At 49.0% G+C, this 16849-nt stretch overlaps 1 protein-coding gene across 2 annotated transcripts in view; it reads right to left on the bottom strand.

The window, feature by feature from the left end:
- Window positions 1-16849, bottom strand: part of TMEM104 (transmembrane protein 104) — a 39403-nt gene that overhangs the window by 8493 nt on the left and 14061 nt on the right. For both annotated transcript variants that reach the window (XM_072352143.1, XM_072352142.1), the window contains exon 9: window positions 6536-6629. In XM_072352143.1, coding sequence (XP_072208244.1) covers window positions 6536-6629 — 94 coding nt within the window. The remainder of the gene's footprint in view (window positions 1-6535; window positions 6630-16849) is intronic.

The raw sequence follows: 16849 nt of genomic DNA, 5'->3' as shown, positions 1-16849 counted from the left end.
AGGACGGCTGCACCTCCTGCATCTCCAGCTAATACTCGTGCTGGCCACTTTGCACTGGTACCTTCCCAGGATATTCTCCTTTGCTCTCCCACCTCAGAGCCAGCTGCCTTCCACCAGCATCATAAGCAAGTGTAAGAGCCCTCTGGCACTGTGAGACGTTACAGATGCTGTGGCATTTGAAGTATTAAAGCACGGATGAAGTTCATTGTGCAAGCAAAAGAAAGCATCTTGAAATTAAGGTGCTGGTTCTTAAATTCAGAGCTCAGTTATCTGATTTCTCCCACGGAAGCTACATCCGCTCACTTGTTCATGGCCTCCATCTCTCTGTACACACTGGAGCACCAACTGATACTTCAGAGGAGGTATCTGTGTGAAACAGTGGGAAAGAGAGAATACGGAAACCAAACCTGCTCCCTCAGATGTGGGAGATGGAGTAGTTAAGGATCAGACTTGGCAATGACCAAGCCTAAAACAGCCTCCAAGAAGATGAAGGATTTATGAGTGCAGAGACTGTGGGGAAACAAGATGGATCTGTTCACTGAAGACAGCTATTCTCTAGAGAGCAATGTCAGAAAGAAGAGGGAAATTACTTCCCACAAGAAAAGTATGAGCCAAAGCTGTGGGACAGCGCAGTTCCTTCCTCTAATGGACAGCAGGGACAACTTTACCTCCCTGCTGCAAAGCCTGAGGCACAGCCCACATGGCAGGGGACTGCTGCTCATACAGCAAGGGAGGCACAGCCATATGTGAGCACGCTAAGATCACACAGTGTGATGCAGCTTCCCAGAAGGTAAGAAAAGGGCGGTCAGAAATGGGGGCACCCAGCCTCAGGCCGCGTGCCTTGCCCTGCCATCTCACCCACACCACCAGGCTGCGGTAACTCCTGCTGCAACCACCTCAGGAGCTTCCTGCTGGCTTTGGGCCGGGCGGAACTCATCCTATTAACACAGGGGAAAAGAAAAAGTTCATTAAAAAGCAGCAGTGAAACATTTTGGCTGTCAGAAGTGTTTCAGCAGGGCCCAGTCGCTGGGAGGATATCGCCTCTCCCCTTCGGTTTGCTGCCCGGGGCAGTATTTGCAATGCTCTAAGCAAGATTTACAAGCAGCCTCCCCTGCCATGACAACAGCAGCTGTGAGCCGGAGGAGCCGCCCGCTCCCAGCACCCGGCAGCCGAGCTCCAGCCGCCTGCACACCACTAACAGCTCACAGGGAGAAAAAGTGCCCTGTACTCGTGTTTATCACGGATGTTTTATCTCAACATATGGGAAGGGAAAAGCAGCCAAGGAGTTTTGCTTGCTTCTGATGGAAAAATACCCTGTAGTTTACTGTCCTCTCTCCTCCGGTCACCTTCAGCAGGACCATAAAGCCTCTGCATCAAAGACTCTGTTCTGAGTTCTGCTGTTGACTTGGCCTTACTGTTAGCTCTGACAGCCACTTCTCTCTCTCCGTGTGAAAATTTACTTTCCTATGAGGAAGGAGCAGCACAAACTTCAGCGTCACCACAAACCTCCCTTACGGATGTGCATGCTTTCATTGAAAGGCACTGGGAGCAAAAACCCCACGTTCCTAGAAATCCAGATACCCCGCAGCCTTATCCACACACCCCATCTTGCCTTGGGCCAACACGGCAAAGGTTGTTTTGTCCCAAAAGCACATTTGTCACACTTTGAGCAGCAGAGAGAAACCCCGTGTGCCACTCACGGACCACTGAAAATGTGCATGGGCACCACCCGGACAAGGGATGGATATGATGGATATGCCCATATGTGTCCAGCTCCTCGTCTCCAGCTCCTCGTCTCCAGCTCAGACCCATCAGTTCACCTCCTGCTGCCTGGATAAAGTGCTCTTTTCAGGAACATCATCAGCTCCTCACGTGGGATGTCAGTGGTCCCGTCCAGCACCGCACGTCACTCTCCATCTCCATCTGAAGCTGACGAGGCTCTTTCACTTATAGCAGCACTGCTTCACCCCACTGCCCCCCATAAACACCACTGAAATGAGCTCCTCAACTGACAAGACCGAGAGCAAGCATGACAGAAGCTCTGCCTTTTAACTAACTCTTCATAAATATATTCACTTCTTGGTGAATTATTTACCCTGGGCTCTGGCAGCAGCTTTCTCTGTTCCAAAAATGATATGAGAACAAGTTTCTTCAAAGTTACTTCGTGTCACAATCCCTACACCAGCTTATTGAACAACAGTGTCCTGATATACAGCTCAGTTCCCTCTTCCTTGACACTCCTGTATGCCTTGTTCTGTGAAAGGGGCAGAGATTTAATGGGTCCCTCAACCCAGATGCTGCAGGAAGCTCCATTTTGGATGCAGAGCCACCTTGAAGGCTGCAGACGCCGGCAGGATAATCTCCCTGCAGGAAACTGCAAGCAAGACTTCAGGTAACTGCCACCCCCCATCCTACATCCCACATCCTACACACCCCCATCCTACACCAGCCTCTGAGATAATTCCCAGCCTCCAGTGCTGCAGCTGAAGGCACACAGCAGAGTGACTCTGGGTTTCTGTACTGAATCAACTTGTGCACGGCTAGTTAAGCCTGCTAAGGATGGCAGTGACAGTACAGCTGAGAACTGCTCACAAAGCGTAATGGGCTGAGACCAGCGCTCTGCAGAGAGGCCTGGAAAGCACAGGATTCTGGTGGAGAAAGCAGAAGCACCAAAGAAATGATCAGACAGGGAAGGCAGCCTCATAGAATGCCCTGGGAGAGCTCCTTCCTAGCTGGGAGACTTCTATCAAATACCCTGCAGAGGAAAGAAAACACTGTGTGCCTCATGGCTACTCCTGCACTTCCTCCCTCCAGCTTACCAGCCAGAGAAAAGAGCCTGGGGGGGAGATTTAATTTCTGGACAAAACTGAGATTGTTGCTCAGACAGCGATGGGAGTCTGGAAGGATGGAAGGGCTGCAGGTCCTGCAACAAACATGACCAGGTCCAACTGTACTACAGGGAAAGAGCACTGAGCCCGCAGCAGCCAATCCCAGTTTACTCCCCTATAAAATGTGTCTTTATTAAAATACAATACTTTTTAATATCTGCAGTACAGCATCAAGAGCAGCACGTAGAGCAAATGTCCCACGTGGGAACTGTCTGGGAACATTTGCCATAGACCATTCAACAACAGCAGCAATAATCACATTACCAATGTCTTTAAAGCCAACAGTCCCCACCTAGAGAGCTGGGCATCTCACCCTCTAACAGGCTGCAATTAATCAGGTTAGCTGCTTAACACACAATAGCCCAGTGTTTGCTGCTGAGCTCCACCAAGCCACGACCCCTTCTGTTATCTTTCTTAATCCATACCCCTTCCTACGATGCTGCTAGGCAGTTATTGCTAGTAACAAAGAGGTAGGGCTGGGCCCCAACTGCTTTGACACTCTGAGCTCACTTCTTCCAGCTCCATTCACTCAGTGTTGAACTCCTGAAGCAAACAGCAAACACTGCCTAACAGAGCAGGACTGAAAGGGAAAAAATAGCAAGAGATCAAGTCTCTGGAGGGAGCAGTCCATCACCACCACAGATTTAAGCCCTCAGGAAGGAAAAAAGCCTGAATTCTAACCAGTGAAGTTGAAAATACCAACGGCTGTAATTTCCTGACAGCTCAGTTGGGTTCAGCCTGCTGCAGGTGACCGCTGTACCAAGAGACCTGGGATCCACAGCCAACAAAGGGCTTGGGCTTACAACTCCACACTTTCCCAAGGTTGAAAGGTGGAAGGGACCTGAAAAGGAGGAAGGAGGAAGTTACGGTTTGGGGAAGGAATCTTCCCCATCGCAAGGAGACAATTCACACTGCTGACACGCTTACCTGGTCACCCAGCCTCAGCCCTCTGCAAGTTCTTGGTGGCATTGCTCAAGAACTGAGTGAGCCAACAAAGTTTTGTCCCTCAGACCCAAGCTTCACCTTAAGCATCATTAGCAGAATTTAAGGCAGTGATTTTCTGACCAGCCCTTTGTGCACAGCAGGCTGGTTTCTTCTACACCTGTGCTCCAATTGCTGAGGTCTCCCCCAGGGCAGCTCAGGCAGAAATTAAGGGCTGGCAAAAGATTTTACTGTTGGAAACGTGACGAGAGTTTGGTGTAGGCAAACAAACACATACTGGCCAAGTCCAAAGAAAAGCAAGACCTTCAAGAACCAATAAAGTCAGCAGTTCAAGCTCCAAGTACCACACAATTCAACCACCTCACACGAGGCAGGAGTTGGAGCCAGGGTCTGAGCTGCTGCTCTTCTGAAGATTGCCAGCAGCTCCACACCTCTGGAAGCCTCCTCCTGCCCCAGTCCAGCTGGGGAAGCAGATCCACCCTCTGTGCTCCTATCAGTTCTGACAGGAAAAACCTTGCTGTGCCAGCCTTGTTTCCAGATGAGCTGTGTTCAACAGGCCCAAACAACAGGAGTCCATCTGTTTGGCTCTCTAGCAGTAGAGCACTTGGGCTCGCAAGCTCCTCCTTCAGCCTTCTCCTTATAGAGGCTTCAGAGGTGCCTGCTGGGGCCAGTGCCTTATCCTGGGATGAGAAGCTGCCAGATGCAGGGCTGATCCCTGCTGCATCTCCACATTCCTCAGGCTGGCCTATTTTTGCTTTCCAGCTCAGGCTCCAATGTTTAAGACTGAATTTTTTCAGAGTGAATTTTTTTTCCTGTCCAAGAGGTGTAGAGAGAGACTGCTGCAGGCTGTTAGCTGATGTGCTGCCTGCCACGAGCACGAGGCTCTGGAAAGAGGCTGGTGACATTTGATTATCAGTGAGATCAGTAGGGAGAGGGGAAGCAACTTTCAAAGGCAGCACCGACGCCGTTACAAACGCAGCAGAAATGACCTTCACGCACAGCAAGCCCTCCCTGCTGCCAAGAACTATCCTCTCAGCCACTGTCATCTTAATCGCCAGTACACCTGAGGCAGTGCAGCCTTACATCAGCCGCTGCTGCTGTGAAATCCAAGGGCTTTTCACTGGGCTGGGGAAACGAGTGTACAGGATGCACTGCCCATAGAGCAGCTTTTACCCTGCAAAACAAACAGCTAGTCTGCAGCTCCAGTATCCAGCGCTACTGCTCAGTGCTTCACTCAAGTGCCTTCAGCATCACATGGCTAAACACAACCAGAGGAAGTCAAAGGGAAGGCTCGGGTTATGCCTAAATAGGCATCCACATCTGGCCCATCAGCATTCAGGCAGGACCAATTCAAGAGTCCACAAAGCCCCAGACAATACCTTTCTTTAGGACCTAAGCTCACTAACAGTCAACAAAAGACCAATCCACATTTAAGTCGCAGCCCAGCTTTTAGAGGAGGAGGTGATGCAGCAGGTGATGTGAGGACATAGGAGAAGCCAGCCTGATAAATCTAAACAGCATGGGACTCATCCCAGAGTCTGCAACGAGAGCTTTTCTGTTCCCTGCATCACATGACTGCTTGATAAATCGTCTTTCCTAATAAATCTATCCCTCACTGTACACATACGGAATCCGTTGCTCTAAGTAGCCACTGAGGTGCTGTCAGGGTCATTAAATATCATTATCTGGGGCAGCTGTTCTCCAGCACACTGACGCAGGAATCAATCAAGCTAAAGCATGAATTTCTCCTACACTTCTCCAAACATTGCTTTTGTCCCTCTCCATCAAGCAGTAGAAAAGAGGCAGCTCTGCATTTATGCCAAGGTTTAGCAATCCTCCCACTGGAGGCAGCTAGCTAAAGGGAATGCAGGGGCAGGGCAGACAGGCAGCAGGTTGTCACACAGACAGGATGAGGTCTGACTGATGGCTGTAACGGGAAAGAAGTGATTGGAAACAGGCCAGTGTGCTGAAGAGATTACACTTCTTTAAAGAACTTCCTTTAATACCCCCTTAATGAGATAACCCCTCTGAAGGACACAGGCCCTTCCAAACCTTCCATGTGCTCAGACAATAAGGGGGAAAAAACGGACATTTGGGATTTTCACACCATGTGAGGTCAGCATTCGTTAACTCAAGCTGTTCAGCATCTGAGACTCGAGGGCTTAAGACCCAACCTCATCTTCCTGTGCGATGACTACTCAGAAGTGGTTGGCAGTAAGATTTTGGAGAGCCAGTGAGAGTGGGGCTTCCCAAGGACAATGGTTGTTTTAGAGGTTTTTAGACGAGCAAACATGATGAAACTAAGGCCAGGAATTCTTACAGAAGTACTTTTTATTCTCAGATCAGAACTATGGCTGTTGAAAATCTGTTGCACACTTCACTGCTGGAACAGTACCTAGTGATCACCGTGCTTAGCCCGGACAAAAGGGACTCCTCCAAACGCCCTCTACCTCTCACTCAAACAGAGTTAAACCTTCACGTACCAGACTGCGTCTGACTGAGGATATTTTGTTCCAATCTGAATTTTCATCCTAGGACAAAATCCCCTTGTTTCATTGGGGATATCAGGTCTGGACAGACCTCTGCACAGAGTTTGTTTTGACAAGCACTTGCTTCCAAACAGACATATCTTGCCAAAAAGATACATCAGTAGCATGACTCAGGTTCCACCTACAGTGAAGAGGTGGGGGCCTGCCAAGACTCACCTATCCATCTCATCAGAGACGTCACGATCTGAAGATACTTGGTCTTCTGCACATTGAAGAAGGTAAAAGGACCCAAGAGAAGAGTGAACGCTGCCTGGAAGGACAACAAAAAACATGCGCTGGTTAAAAAACAAACATTTTATTACTGAGATGAATTTATCAGCAAAGCAAAGCTTGCCTTGAAAGTTCACCTCCAGACACGTCCGTCTGTCACAGAGCTTTCTGTGTTGCTTAATTTTACAGCTAGGTTGGCTGCAATGCAAGGGGTCAAGCAAGCTGCTTGATATCAGAGAACATGCCTCAGGCAGAAGTAGAGCACAGGATCCTCTTGGCTCTCAGCTGCTTGCTATCACCGCTACAGCATGTCTTTACTGACACATTTCAGTACAAGCTCTGAATGCAGTTTTACGGAACATTAAATATTAAATGGTGGCCTCTTTGTCCAGGTACACGCTCAGTTTAGGTCTGGACAGCAATAGCTGCGACCAGTCTGCTTGCATTAACGTAGACAGCCAGCTTTGAGGTGTCTGAGGCTGAACAACAACGGAATAAATAGGTTTTCCCTACATTAGGTTGCATGTTTTACAGCAGGAAGCTTACAGCTTAACTGTTAAGCTGTTGACTTGGATGCTGAAAGCCTGTGTAAAGCGAAGAGGAAAAAAACAGAGATGGTCATAAGAGCTTCATCCAATGAAACTCAGCACATCGATGAGGAACCTGTTCACTGCCCTTCACATCCGCTGAGAGATCAGTGAGTCTCAGCAAGCTAAACTGGGGAGCAGCACAGCACCCATCTGCTGCAGGGCTGTGAAATACATCCATCAGAACTGGAAACATTAAGACTGATATTCTGCACAAGTTTGCTTTAGCATCTCCTGCAGCACACAACGCATTCACGCTGTCAGCCCGTATCTGGAGGAGCAGCACTCTGTGTAACATCCAGAGCCCCACTTCAACCAGGGTGAGAAGAAGCTTTACTGCAGGAAAATAACAGACCTTGACTGAGGTGTGAATGAGAACTGAGAGAAGCTGCGTGTAGCCAGGACAGGAGACAAGATGGGTGCTGCAAAAGAGCTCCCTACCTGCAACACATGGATTGGACTATCAGCTGCCACAGCTGTGAGCTAGCAATGCACCAGCAGGTCCAGAAGCAGTAGGTGAGCAGTATCTAGAAGGTTACAGTGCACAGTTGTGCAGCTACGGTCAGAATTTGAAAGGGATTCTAAAGACAAATGCTCAGCATTAATATTTACACATTACTCTTTTTCATGACTTCTTAGAGCAGTTCCCAACAAAAGGTGTCACCAAAAGGGAAGAGCTCAGACTCAAAAGGGCAGGCTGCAGAGCCCCCAGGTCTCTGTCAACCCCGACAGAGGCAGCAAGAGAACAGAACCCAGGCTATTTTAAGACAAGCCCGACCCCAAGAAACCTCTCTTGAGACTGTCTGAGAACATCTGCAAGGCAAATTGGAAACTCCTCACATCACAATATTCTCAGACGACTCAAGTCAATCCAGGAAGGGGACCAGAGGAAAGGAACCCTCAGCTCTCACACGCTGCTCGGTCAGGACATTCTGACCCGGGGCCATCACTGACACTTGGTTTGGTGGGTTTGGGTTTTGTTTTTTCTGCTGTTTTTTTTTTCCTGCAAGCAGAGAAATAGAGACAAAGCATATACAGAATTCTGATCAGAGTGAAATAATTCATGCTCTGAGGAGCAAGTGCTGCAATCACACTCAATACAGCATTATAGGCATGCCTGGCAAGACTAGGAGCAAGAACAACCTTAACTATTGTGACACTTTCAGAAGCACATCAATCAGTTACAAGCCTTCCCTTCTCATTCCTCCCCTTGTTCCTTTCTCTTCTAAGCAGGAACTCAAACTCCCCATCCCTTCCAGCCTCTCCTGCCCTCTACAAACTGACACAGTTGGTCTCGGGGTGGCACACGAATGGCAAAGGACAAACTTCAGCCAACATAATCCATGATTCTACGATTCTAACGAGATGCAGCTTAAGGACCGAGAGCAAACCAAAGTAGACATAGACTATTGCCAGAAGTTACTCTCAAGCTTGTGATGGATTTGTCTCACACTCCAGCCCTCAACATGCACACACTGCTCCAAGCCTCCTTTCAGATCACGTTATTGGCTCACACACCAGGAGGAGCTGAAACAGAAGAGACAGAGGAAGGATGGTGATAATTAAGGAGCAGGTGTCCCCAGTAAATTAGAATGCACCAGAACCAAATGGCAAAATGGCACCTCCAACCATATCAAGAATTGGTCCTAAGGAACCAACTAAGAAATGAGTGTAATAGAAATATATTATCTTTTCCACTTGATGCCTGTTAGGGAACCAATATGGGTATTCATGGATCAATACAAACGATGCTAAGGGTGTGAATGAGATGAGGTTCCACTGCTCTGCAGAGATTGTGCCATCCGCTTTTAGGAAAGGAACTCACAGCACACACTGAACTGTTTGGGGGGAGAAAGGCAGGGCAGGAGATGCCATAAAGCATCAAGATTAACATCCCTTCCGAGTGAATCTGTACAGCTGTACAGATGCAGCACAGGTCAGGAAGAGGAAACAATTCTTCATCAATATCCAGGACACGTGGGGCAGGGGCTCAGTCCCTGGATTAGACTGAATCTCATCACACCTCATAAATGCCCCAGGGCCAGGAAGCCTACTTACACCCATCACTAAAGGGGTGAGAAGAGCTGCAATGCTTCCAGCAAGGACATCTGATTTCTCTGCCTCGCTGTGCCAGACACCGGAATGCTCTTCCTGCTTGGGAAGTTAATTACTTTCGTAACTTCTCCCCAAGGAAAAAGTACGCCCAAATAAGCACCTCAGACACATACCAAACTTTCTACCTGATGTTTTCTAAGCTCAAGGTTTTCCCCAGAGGAATATAATTAATGGAGTGCTTCATTAGATGCACAATTCAAACAATTTGGTGCCTACACAGAAACGGCAGCGGTTATCCCTGCCAAAAGTCAAGTACGCAGAGCTCTTAGATTGAAAAGCTCTCCAAACTTTTCCAGTTCAACTCTTCAGCTAGCTTAGACATCAAAGAGTTTATCATTCTACTCCTGAACTTCAAGGCAGACCAAGCACAGTCTAAGCTTGCTGCGTTTTCACCCATTGCTGGCAGTTCAGAACGATTCCTGGATCCCTCCTCAACCTCCTCCACCCAACGGGCAATGCCAGACAAGCAGCCAGGCCGGCTGCATGGGATGCACAAAACGCACATACAGCAAATAAATGCAACAGATGCAGAAGTGTTTCCTTCTTCCTTATGCTGGAAAACAGCATGGAGGCACAGCGCATTACCTACAAGTATTTCTCACTTTCACCAGTGTTTTCAGCCAGAAAATTGGAAGTTGACTAGCACAAAAGAACAGGAGCTTCCCCCCGCCCTCCCACCACCGACTTACACTCTGCCCTGTGGCTCACAAGGGCCATGAGCAGAACATCACCCTGCTCGTGCCCTTAGCAAGGTCTTAAAAACCAATTCCTTCCACTGAGCCAAAGCACACAGCGGGCACAGCAACCCCCCCTTCCCAGTCCCTGTCAGCTATCAGTACTTCAAACTGAGATGCAGGCTGGGCAACTCAAGTCTTCCTGCCACAGGGAAAGCTTGCTGGGGTTTACCATTGCCTGCAGTACATATTCTTGAAAGCATATTTGTAAAAGTGCATTTTATTGAAGCTCTTGTGTTAAAGCTTGGTTACCTAACCGTGCTTATTGGCTCATCTCAAAAAGGCAGGAGTAAGACCAAGTGTCAGCAGGTCATCTGCCTGTTGACTCAGCCCAGTCTCAGACAAGAGGACCACCGGGACAGCTCTCAGCCACTAAGCATGCTCAGATAACCAGGAGTCTTTCAGTCTACACAAATGTGCTTCACACCAAATTCAGAGGGTTGTATTGACTCAACAGGCTCTTTGTTGACCTGAAGAGCACATCTATCAGCCCAGACCAGCACAGTTCAATAGATCAGGGGCTTTCATCTACTTCCCAGAATGTAGCTTTTACACAAAAAGCCAATCCAGCCCAGGAAGCACAATCAGCATCCCAGCCATCCATGCATCAGATGCAGCAGTTCAGGCACAATGGCCCGCATGCATCTGTACCAGCTGAGAAACAGCCTCTTTCACTGCTGCCATCAGAACTTGCTTGTTCTCAGGCTCCACAAACTCATCTGCAAGATTAGCATCTGCACTTGGTGCTTGCTGAGCAGTGAATTAAGAACAGCAGTTACTGCTTTCTGTTGATTCAGAACCTGGAAGCCTTCAGGTACGTGGTTAAGGATTGCTCGGCTTTAACACGGGGGTGACCAATGTCACAGCACTCTCCTTCAGTGCCTCCCTTCAGGCTGAGGTTCCAGGCACCCCTTCCTTCCTATTTCTACACATTACTCACCCTCATTCAGCAGAGCTCGCTCCAAATTCTCCCAGATTCAGGCTCTACTGAACGAGCACCTCCCAGAGGAAGGTTGCTTTGACTCGGTGTTCAGACAACCTTGAACACGGTAGGAAACAGCTGACATCTCATACATGCTGTCAGCAGTGGCAATTCTGGCACTCCTGCTTCTGCAAGAAGCCCCTGAGCTCAGAGCTGCTCCATGACCCAGATGAGTTCTAGAAGGGACAGACAAAACAACACAAGAAACAAGTCTGCTCTTTGTACTTATGCAAGCAAGATGTCAGGAGAGCCCAGGGGCTCTGCTCCTCTGTCAGGTACTCTCCTCCAGACTGTCTGCACAGACATCACTGGGGGTAAAAACCACCAAAACCCAAAAGCCATTTTACCTGCACTGACAGAGGTTTTATCTTTTGTTGGAAGCTTGCATCAGACCTGTTGTCTTCAGCAGAAGTACTTCCTTATGAACTGGTGCTCTTATTCACATCCTTGGGGAGCTTCTAGGGCTGCCTTTGGACAGAGCCATTACATCTGAAATGCTTCCCTCACTCTTATTCCACTTGGAAATAAGAAAAAGCAGAGCTTTAAACTCTTAAGTTTCCTGCAACTTCACCCACACTCACGCACAAGCCTCTTAGCAGCTACTCTGCAGACAGTCCAAGTTGTGGCAGTCACTGCGTTACCCAGCAGCAGGCTCCAGTCCCTCACACCAAGGCTTTAGCAGTTTTCAGCTGAAGCCCAACAAGAGCGAAGGGTCTGAAGCACGGCATCACGTTTGCCCCTTCTGCCACCTCTCCTCCTCTTTGCTCCTGTGACAAGAGGCCACATTTCTGCATGAGCTCATACCTCCACGTAAGGAGCCAGATGGCACATTGCTGAGGGCTGCCATCCAAGCTTTCGTTGGTAAAGCTTTACCCCTTGCAGCGGACAGTACAGATATAAATACATGGAAGAAGTCCGATTGGTCAGGAAGGAGTTTTTTAGAGAGCTGAAGATATACAAAGCTGAAGATCCACAACCTCTCAAGGCTGGAGGCTGGGCTGTGCTGATAGGCAGCATGTTATCAGCAGAGAAGCTATTATGAAGCTTTTCAAGTTGGTAGAAAAGAGAACTGAACGACACAACAAGGATTGCTCAAAGAGGTTGAGACACAAGAAGGATTTTAATTTCCAGATCCCTCCACAGCGCAACAAAGTCACCACGGAAGGAGGACTCAGCTGTCAGACATCCCACAAGCAATATTTATGGATAAGGAAAGAAGGCTGGTTACGCTTTCAGTACAGCAGACATCTGCTGCCACAGCAGCTCCAGTAATTAACGTGCCACTCCTGGGACACCTGGCAGCAGCTCACACTCATAACTCACATGGAACACACTGCCAGCACCAGGAGTCCTCACTCGCCTTTCTCCCCAGCATGCTGAGGCAGGAGCAGGTATCCCCTGAGAGCTAAGCTGTCGTCACAAGTTCTTGCCAGCAAAGGAAGTGGTATTTCACCACCTACAGTCACAGCACCCCGTAAACCAGACACCACCTGCTGTGACCCCTGTGACAGCTCCCAGGGCTTCTTCCAAAAGGAAGACTTCCTGCAAGACACAAGAAAGCATCTGTAGCTCCAAAGCTACTTGGCGGGGTGGAGCCAAGTACATGGTGATGCTCTTTTCTCCCCACTGACCCACGGCACGGCTTCTAAAGCCTGGTAAGAGCTTTAAGGTTTTTCAGCCTGGAAAGAAAATCCTGGAAAACGAGTTATTTCTCCTCCTAAACTGAAAAAATGCAGGCACAAAGTCATTCAGTGCAAGGATTGCAGTCCCTGGCACACCTGGGGTATGTAGGATCACAGCCAGCAGCAAGCTTGCATGCACCCTCTGAGGTAGATACAATTCCATAATCACTTCTGCAAAAAGAGAAAGGTGGAGGCCAGCAACAACCCCGAGGTGACTGGCATCTAATTTTTCATCATTGCAGTATTTATGGCAACACCATTTGCAGCATCTTGTAATCACTTCAGCTCCTCCTTGACCCCTGGCTCTCCCTTACTCTGCATCTCCTAATTGCATCTGAACAAGCAGGAGGGAAGCAGCAAAGTGGATGGATGCAGGAAAGCCGAATGGCTGCTCTGTGACACTTGGAAGGACAGCAGTGGAGCTGCAGAGCCAGGGCCGGCTGTATTCCCCCCCTCCCATCACCAGCTGGCTGTGACCTCTCACAGGCTACAAAACAAAATCCTCTTCCCCAACACTGGGGCAGACAGTGACTCAAGGTTACCCAATTCTCGATTTATTAGCACGGTACAAGAAATTAATGAGTTCCCACCGATGAAGTCTGAGGGCATAATCATTACTATACAGACACTGCGCCAAATCCCTGCATATTCACTGCCTCTTCTTTCAGGGTATTGGCAACTCAAACTGTGTTTGTATCGACCCCAAAAAGCCCCTGGGTTAGACAGCACAGAGCCAGGGAGACATGGGCCAGCATGATCCGGATGCACAGAGGGCCCCACAAACACATCAAGCCGTGGACTAACAGGGCTACAGGGTACGTGGGATCACAAGGACTGCTCCTGAAGGCCACTAACCCGTTTGATGCAGCACAGTAGGCAGCTCTGTCACTCGTCATCGAGTTCCCTTTCCCCTTGACTTTTTCCCCCCCATGAACTTCTCCTTGAATTTCAGAGAATTCTCCAGCTGCAGGAGGATGCAATTTCATGGACAGCATCATCCCAATCACCGGCATTGTCAGGCAGGAATCGCTTGAAGGAAATGTCCCACACTTTAACTACTCTGCAGCAGCACAAAAGCAAGAGAAAGCCACATTGCCTGGGGCAAGCAGGCAGCCTGCTTACTGCCAGCCTCCTGCATGGCGTGAGCCGTGCAGCACACACCAAGCTGGTGCAACAGGCTTCAGAGATCAGATCTGCCTGAGAGTATTATTGCGAGTTCAACTTACAAGATAAATCCCAGCTGCATTATTTGTATTTATAGTCCTGCTTACAGAAGCATGAGCCACGTGTGGGATTTGCTGATGTAGTCCAAAAATCCACATTTTTGGACAAGAACGTCAATGATCTCAACCAGACATAATGTGCAATTTAGGAGGATGTTAAGAAGTTGTAGACTTATTTAGGAGCCTAAAGAGATATCATTCTGTTCAGAGCTTCTTCCCTCCGCTGCCTCTGGCAATATTTAGAGCGGCGTAACTGCACAGTTCTGTAAGCCCTGGTACGTTCAGTCTGTATATTAAGGAATTAATGACAATTTCAGCGGAGGAAAGATCAGAACTGCTGCCTTACTTGATGGAAACGCTGATGAAGTCAGGCAGGCAGCAAGGCTGGAGCTCTGCTTAGAAACAAGAGTGGCGTTAAAACACCAAACAAAATAGTGGGAAACGCGCTGTTGAGAAAAAGGCCTGTACTGAACCTCCCAGGGCAGCACTCAGGGCAGGGACTTCAAGAGGCCCTTTCAAAACCTTCCAGCTCTTGCTGAAAGCCGGCGATCACAAACAGATCTTGGTTCTGACACCTGCCCTGTTCAGGAGAGCAAAGATTCGAAACTGCAGAAGTGCACAAAGCAAACAGACATCCAGAGCCACTTCTTTACCCAATTTGTTCACAGGATTTGCTGCTAAGGCTTATCCCCACCATCCATCATCACGTAAGCCCAATCAAGCACTGACACAGAACGCTCCTGTATGTGGAAGCAAAGCTCACCAGTGGCCTCCACCAGTCACACCAGGGCTTCCCCTGGGGCTGGTAGTGCCTGCAGCACAGCTGGCCAGGCACACCACCAGGGTCTGCACATAGGAAGCAGCCCAGCAGCTCTGCCCTCCCACACAGTCCTTGCAGCCATGAAGGGAGCAGACACTCGGTGCAGAACACACATTTCAGTCCCCTGCACTATTGATTTTGCTGTGAAAAGAGACAAGCTCATCCTTTAAAGTTAGTTGCTTCAATCTTGCAGTTTCTCCTCCTTCATACCAAAGGCTGCTCTCCTCCCCAGCTGTAGTAACAGGGAGACTTCCTTCTACCAGACGTTTCTTTTAGTCCAAATTGAACTGGTTACAAGAAGGGTAAGAACAAGAGCAGCAAAACAAACACACCCACACACCAGGGGCTGATCTCTGCTGTCACCAACACAAGTTTATATTGCACCCTCACTCTGCTCCTTTCAGCCACTCCTCGTGTCAGGCCAGGAGAAGCCTCCTCCTTACAAGTTACTCCCTGAAGTCCCGCTGGTATCAGGAAACACAAAGTATTTGGGAAACTCTCTGAACCAGCTGGTTTGTCTGTCACAGGCGTATGATGAGTGAGCAATTGAGGGGATTTATTGACAAGCCCACAGCAGAAGAACAGACCAGGATGAAGGAGACAGGATTTATGCCATATTAACAAGGCTGTGCGCCAATTTCAACCTTATTAGTTGCACAATAAGGATGCTGAGAATCGCCTTCCTGTCCCACACCCAGACACCACTTACTTTAAACAGAATTGGCTCCTATCCTTCCTCAAAGAAAAGTAACTAACCGAGCTTTTTCAGAAGCCGTCTAGCTGAGAGGCATGAGAAGACTTCAATCAGCCCTCGAGACCAGGCCTGCAGCCAAGCAACGCTGTATTTTTGAGGCATCTGTAACAAACAGGGCTGCTGATATTTATGCTTAATGCAGCACTAGTTCCTCTCCTGCCACAGTGAGAGCCCAAAGCTCAGGTGCCTGTACACACAGAAATGGCACAACACCCGATTCTTCAGAAGAGATTCCTCGCTTGCAAAGCTCTCAGAACAGGATCTGTGCACAGAAGTCACTTTTGCACATTTGTTTCTGCTTCCATATCAGTATCCTAATAAAAAACATTAGAACATTTGTGGTAGGGAATATAACGCAATAAAACTGGCAAGAAGGTCTTACTGTGAGTGTACAATACACTGGGTAACATGCTAATAGCATCCCAGCTGCAGCCTTATCCTTACCGTAAGCTGTAACTCCACAGTTTAAGAGATTTGTTTAAATAAGACCATGGCTCCCCACCAGCAGGGTAAGCTTCCATCAGCCTGCCTTCCCTTCCCCTGGCTTACCCGGGGAGCTCAAGGCATCCCAAACATTGACTGACATGCTGTGATACCAGCCCTCTCTGCTCCAGACATCTCACCTACCACTAAGACTGCTACCTTCACCACTGCTGGTTCTCAAGGGCTCTAGACAGCAAAACCTGTATGGATAAATAAATATCCAGGAGACAGCAGCTGTGACCCATTTACTACAGGATGCTGCTGCAGGGCACAGCTGAGGGAGGCAGGACAGAGGAAAAGCACTTGCTGCAGACCCAGGTGTCCTTGGAAAACGCACTCGATTTGCAGCATCGCTCCAGCTCTGCTTCTCCAACTCCCAATTGGCCAGAGGGGGCTGACATCAAGCACGGATGTTCGAGCATCATCACGAGGGGTCCCTCAAAACTGCTGGGAGGTTCGGGTGATAAAAATACTGGGTACCTGTGCACAGTGCAGGAGGAGCACGCTCACACAGTGCACCCGGCCAGGAGAGAACCTGAGGCACAAAGCAAGGAGCTCCCGCCTGCAGCCGAGGAGGGCCGGGGAAGGCAGCACCATGCCCAGGCACACGGAGATGGTCCTACATCAATACTTATCAGTTCAGCCTTCGCATTTGCCGATTAAGTTCTGCTGGCACCGAGCAGTCAGACGTGTCCTCATCCCACCTCCCGCCCCCCTGCACGGCCTCACGTGGCTGCAGCCCGGCCCTGCTCTCGGCATTCAGATCAGAGCGCCGGGCCGGGGTGACATTGTCCCCTTCTGATGAGGGATGGGAAGTGCCGGCGAGCTCGCTCATCTTATTCACCGCACAAGCATGTTTCCAACTGGGATAATCTCCATT

Source organism: Excalfactoria chinensis, chromosome 17, assembly GCF_039878825.1.
Source record: "Excalfactoria chinensis isolate bCotChi1 chromosome 17, bCotChi1.hap2, whole genome shotgun sequence".
Classification (NCBI taxonomy): domain Eukaryota; kingdom Metazoa; phylum Chordata; class Aves; order Galliformes; family Phasianidae; genus Excalfactoria; species Excalfactoria chinensis.
Note: the sequence above shows the minus strand (reverse complement) of the source record. Positions and strands in the feature narration are given on the sequence as shown.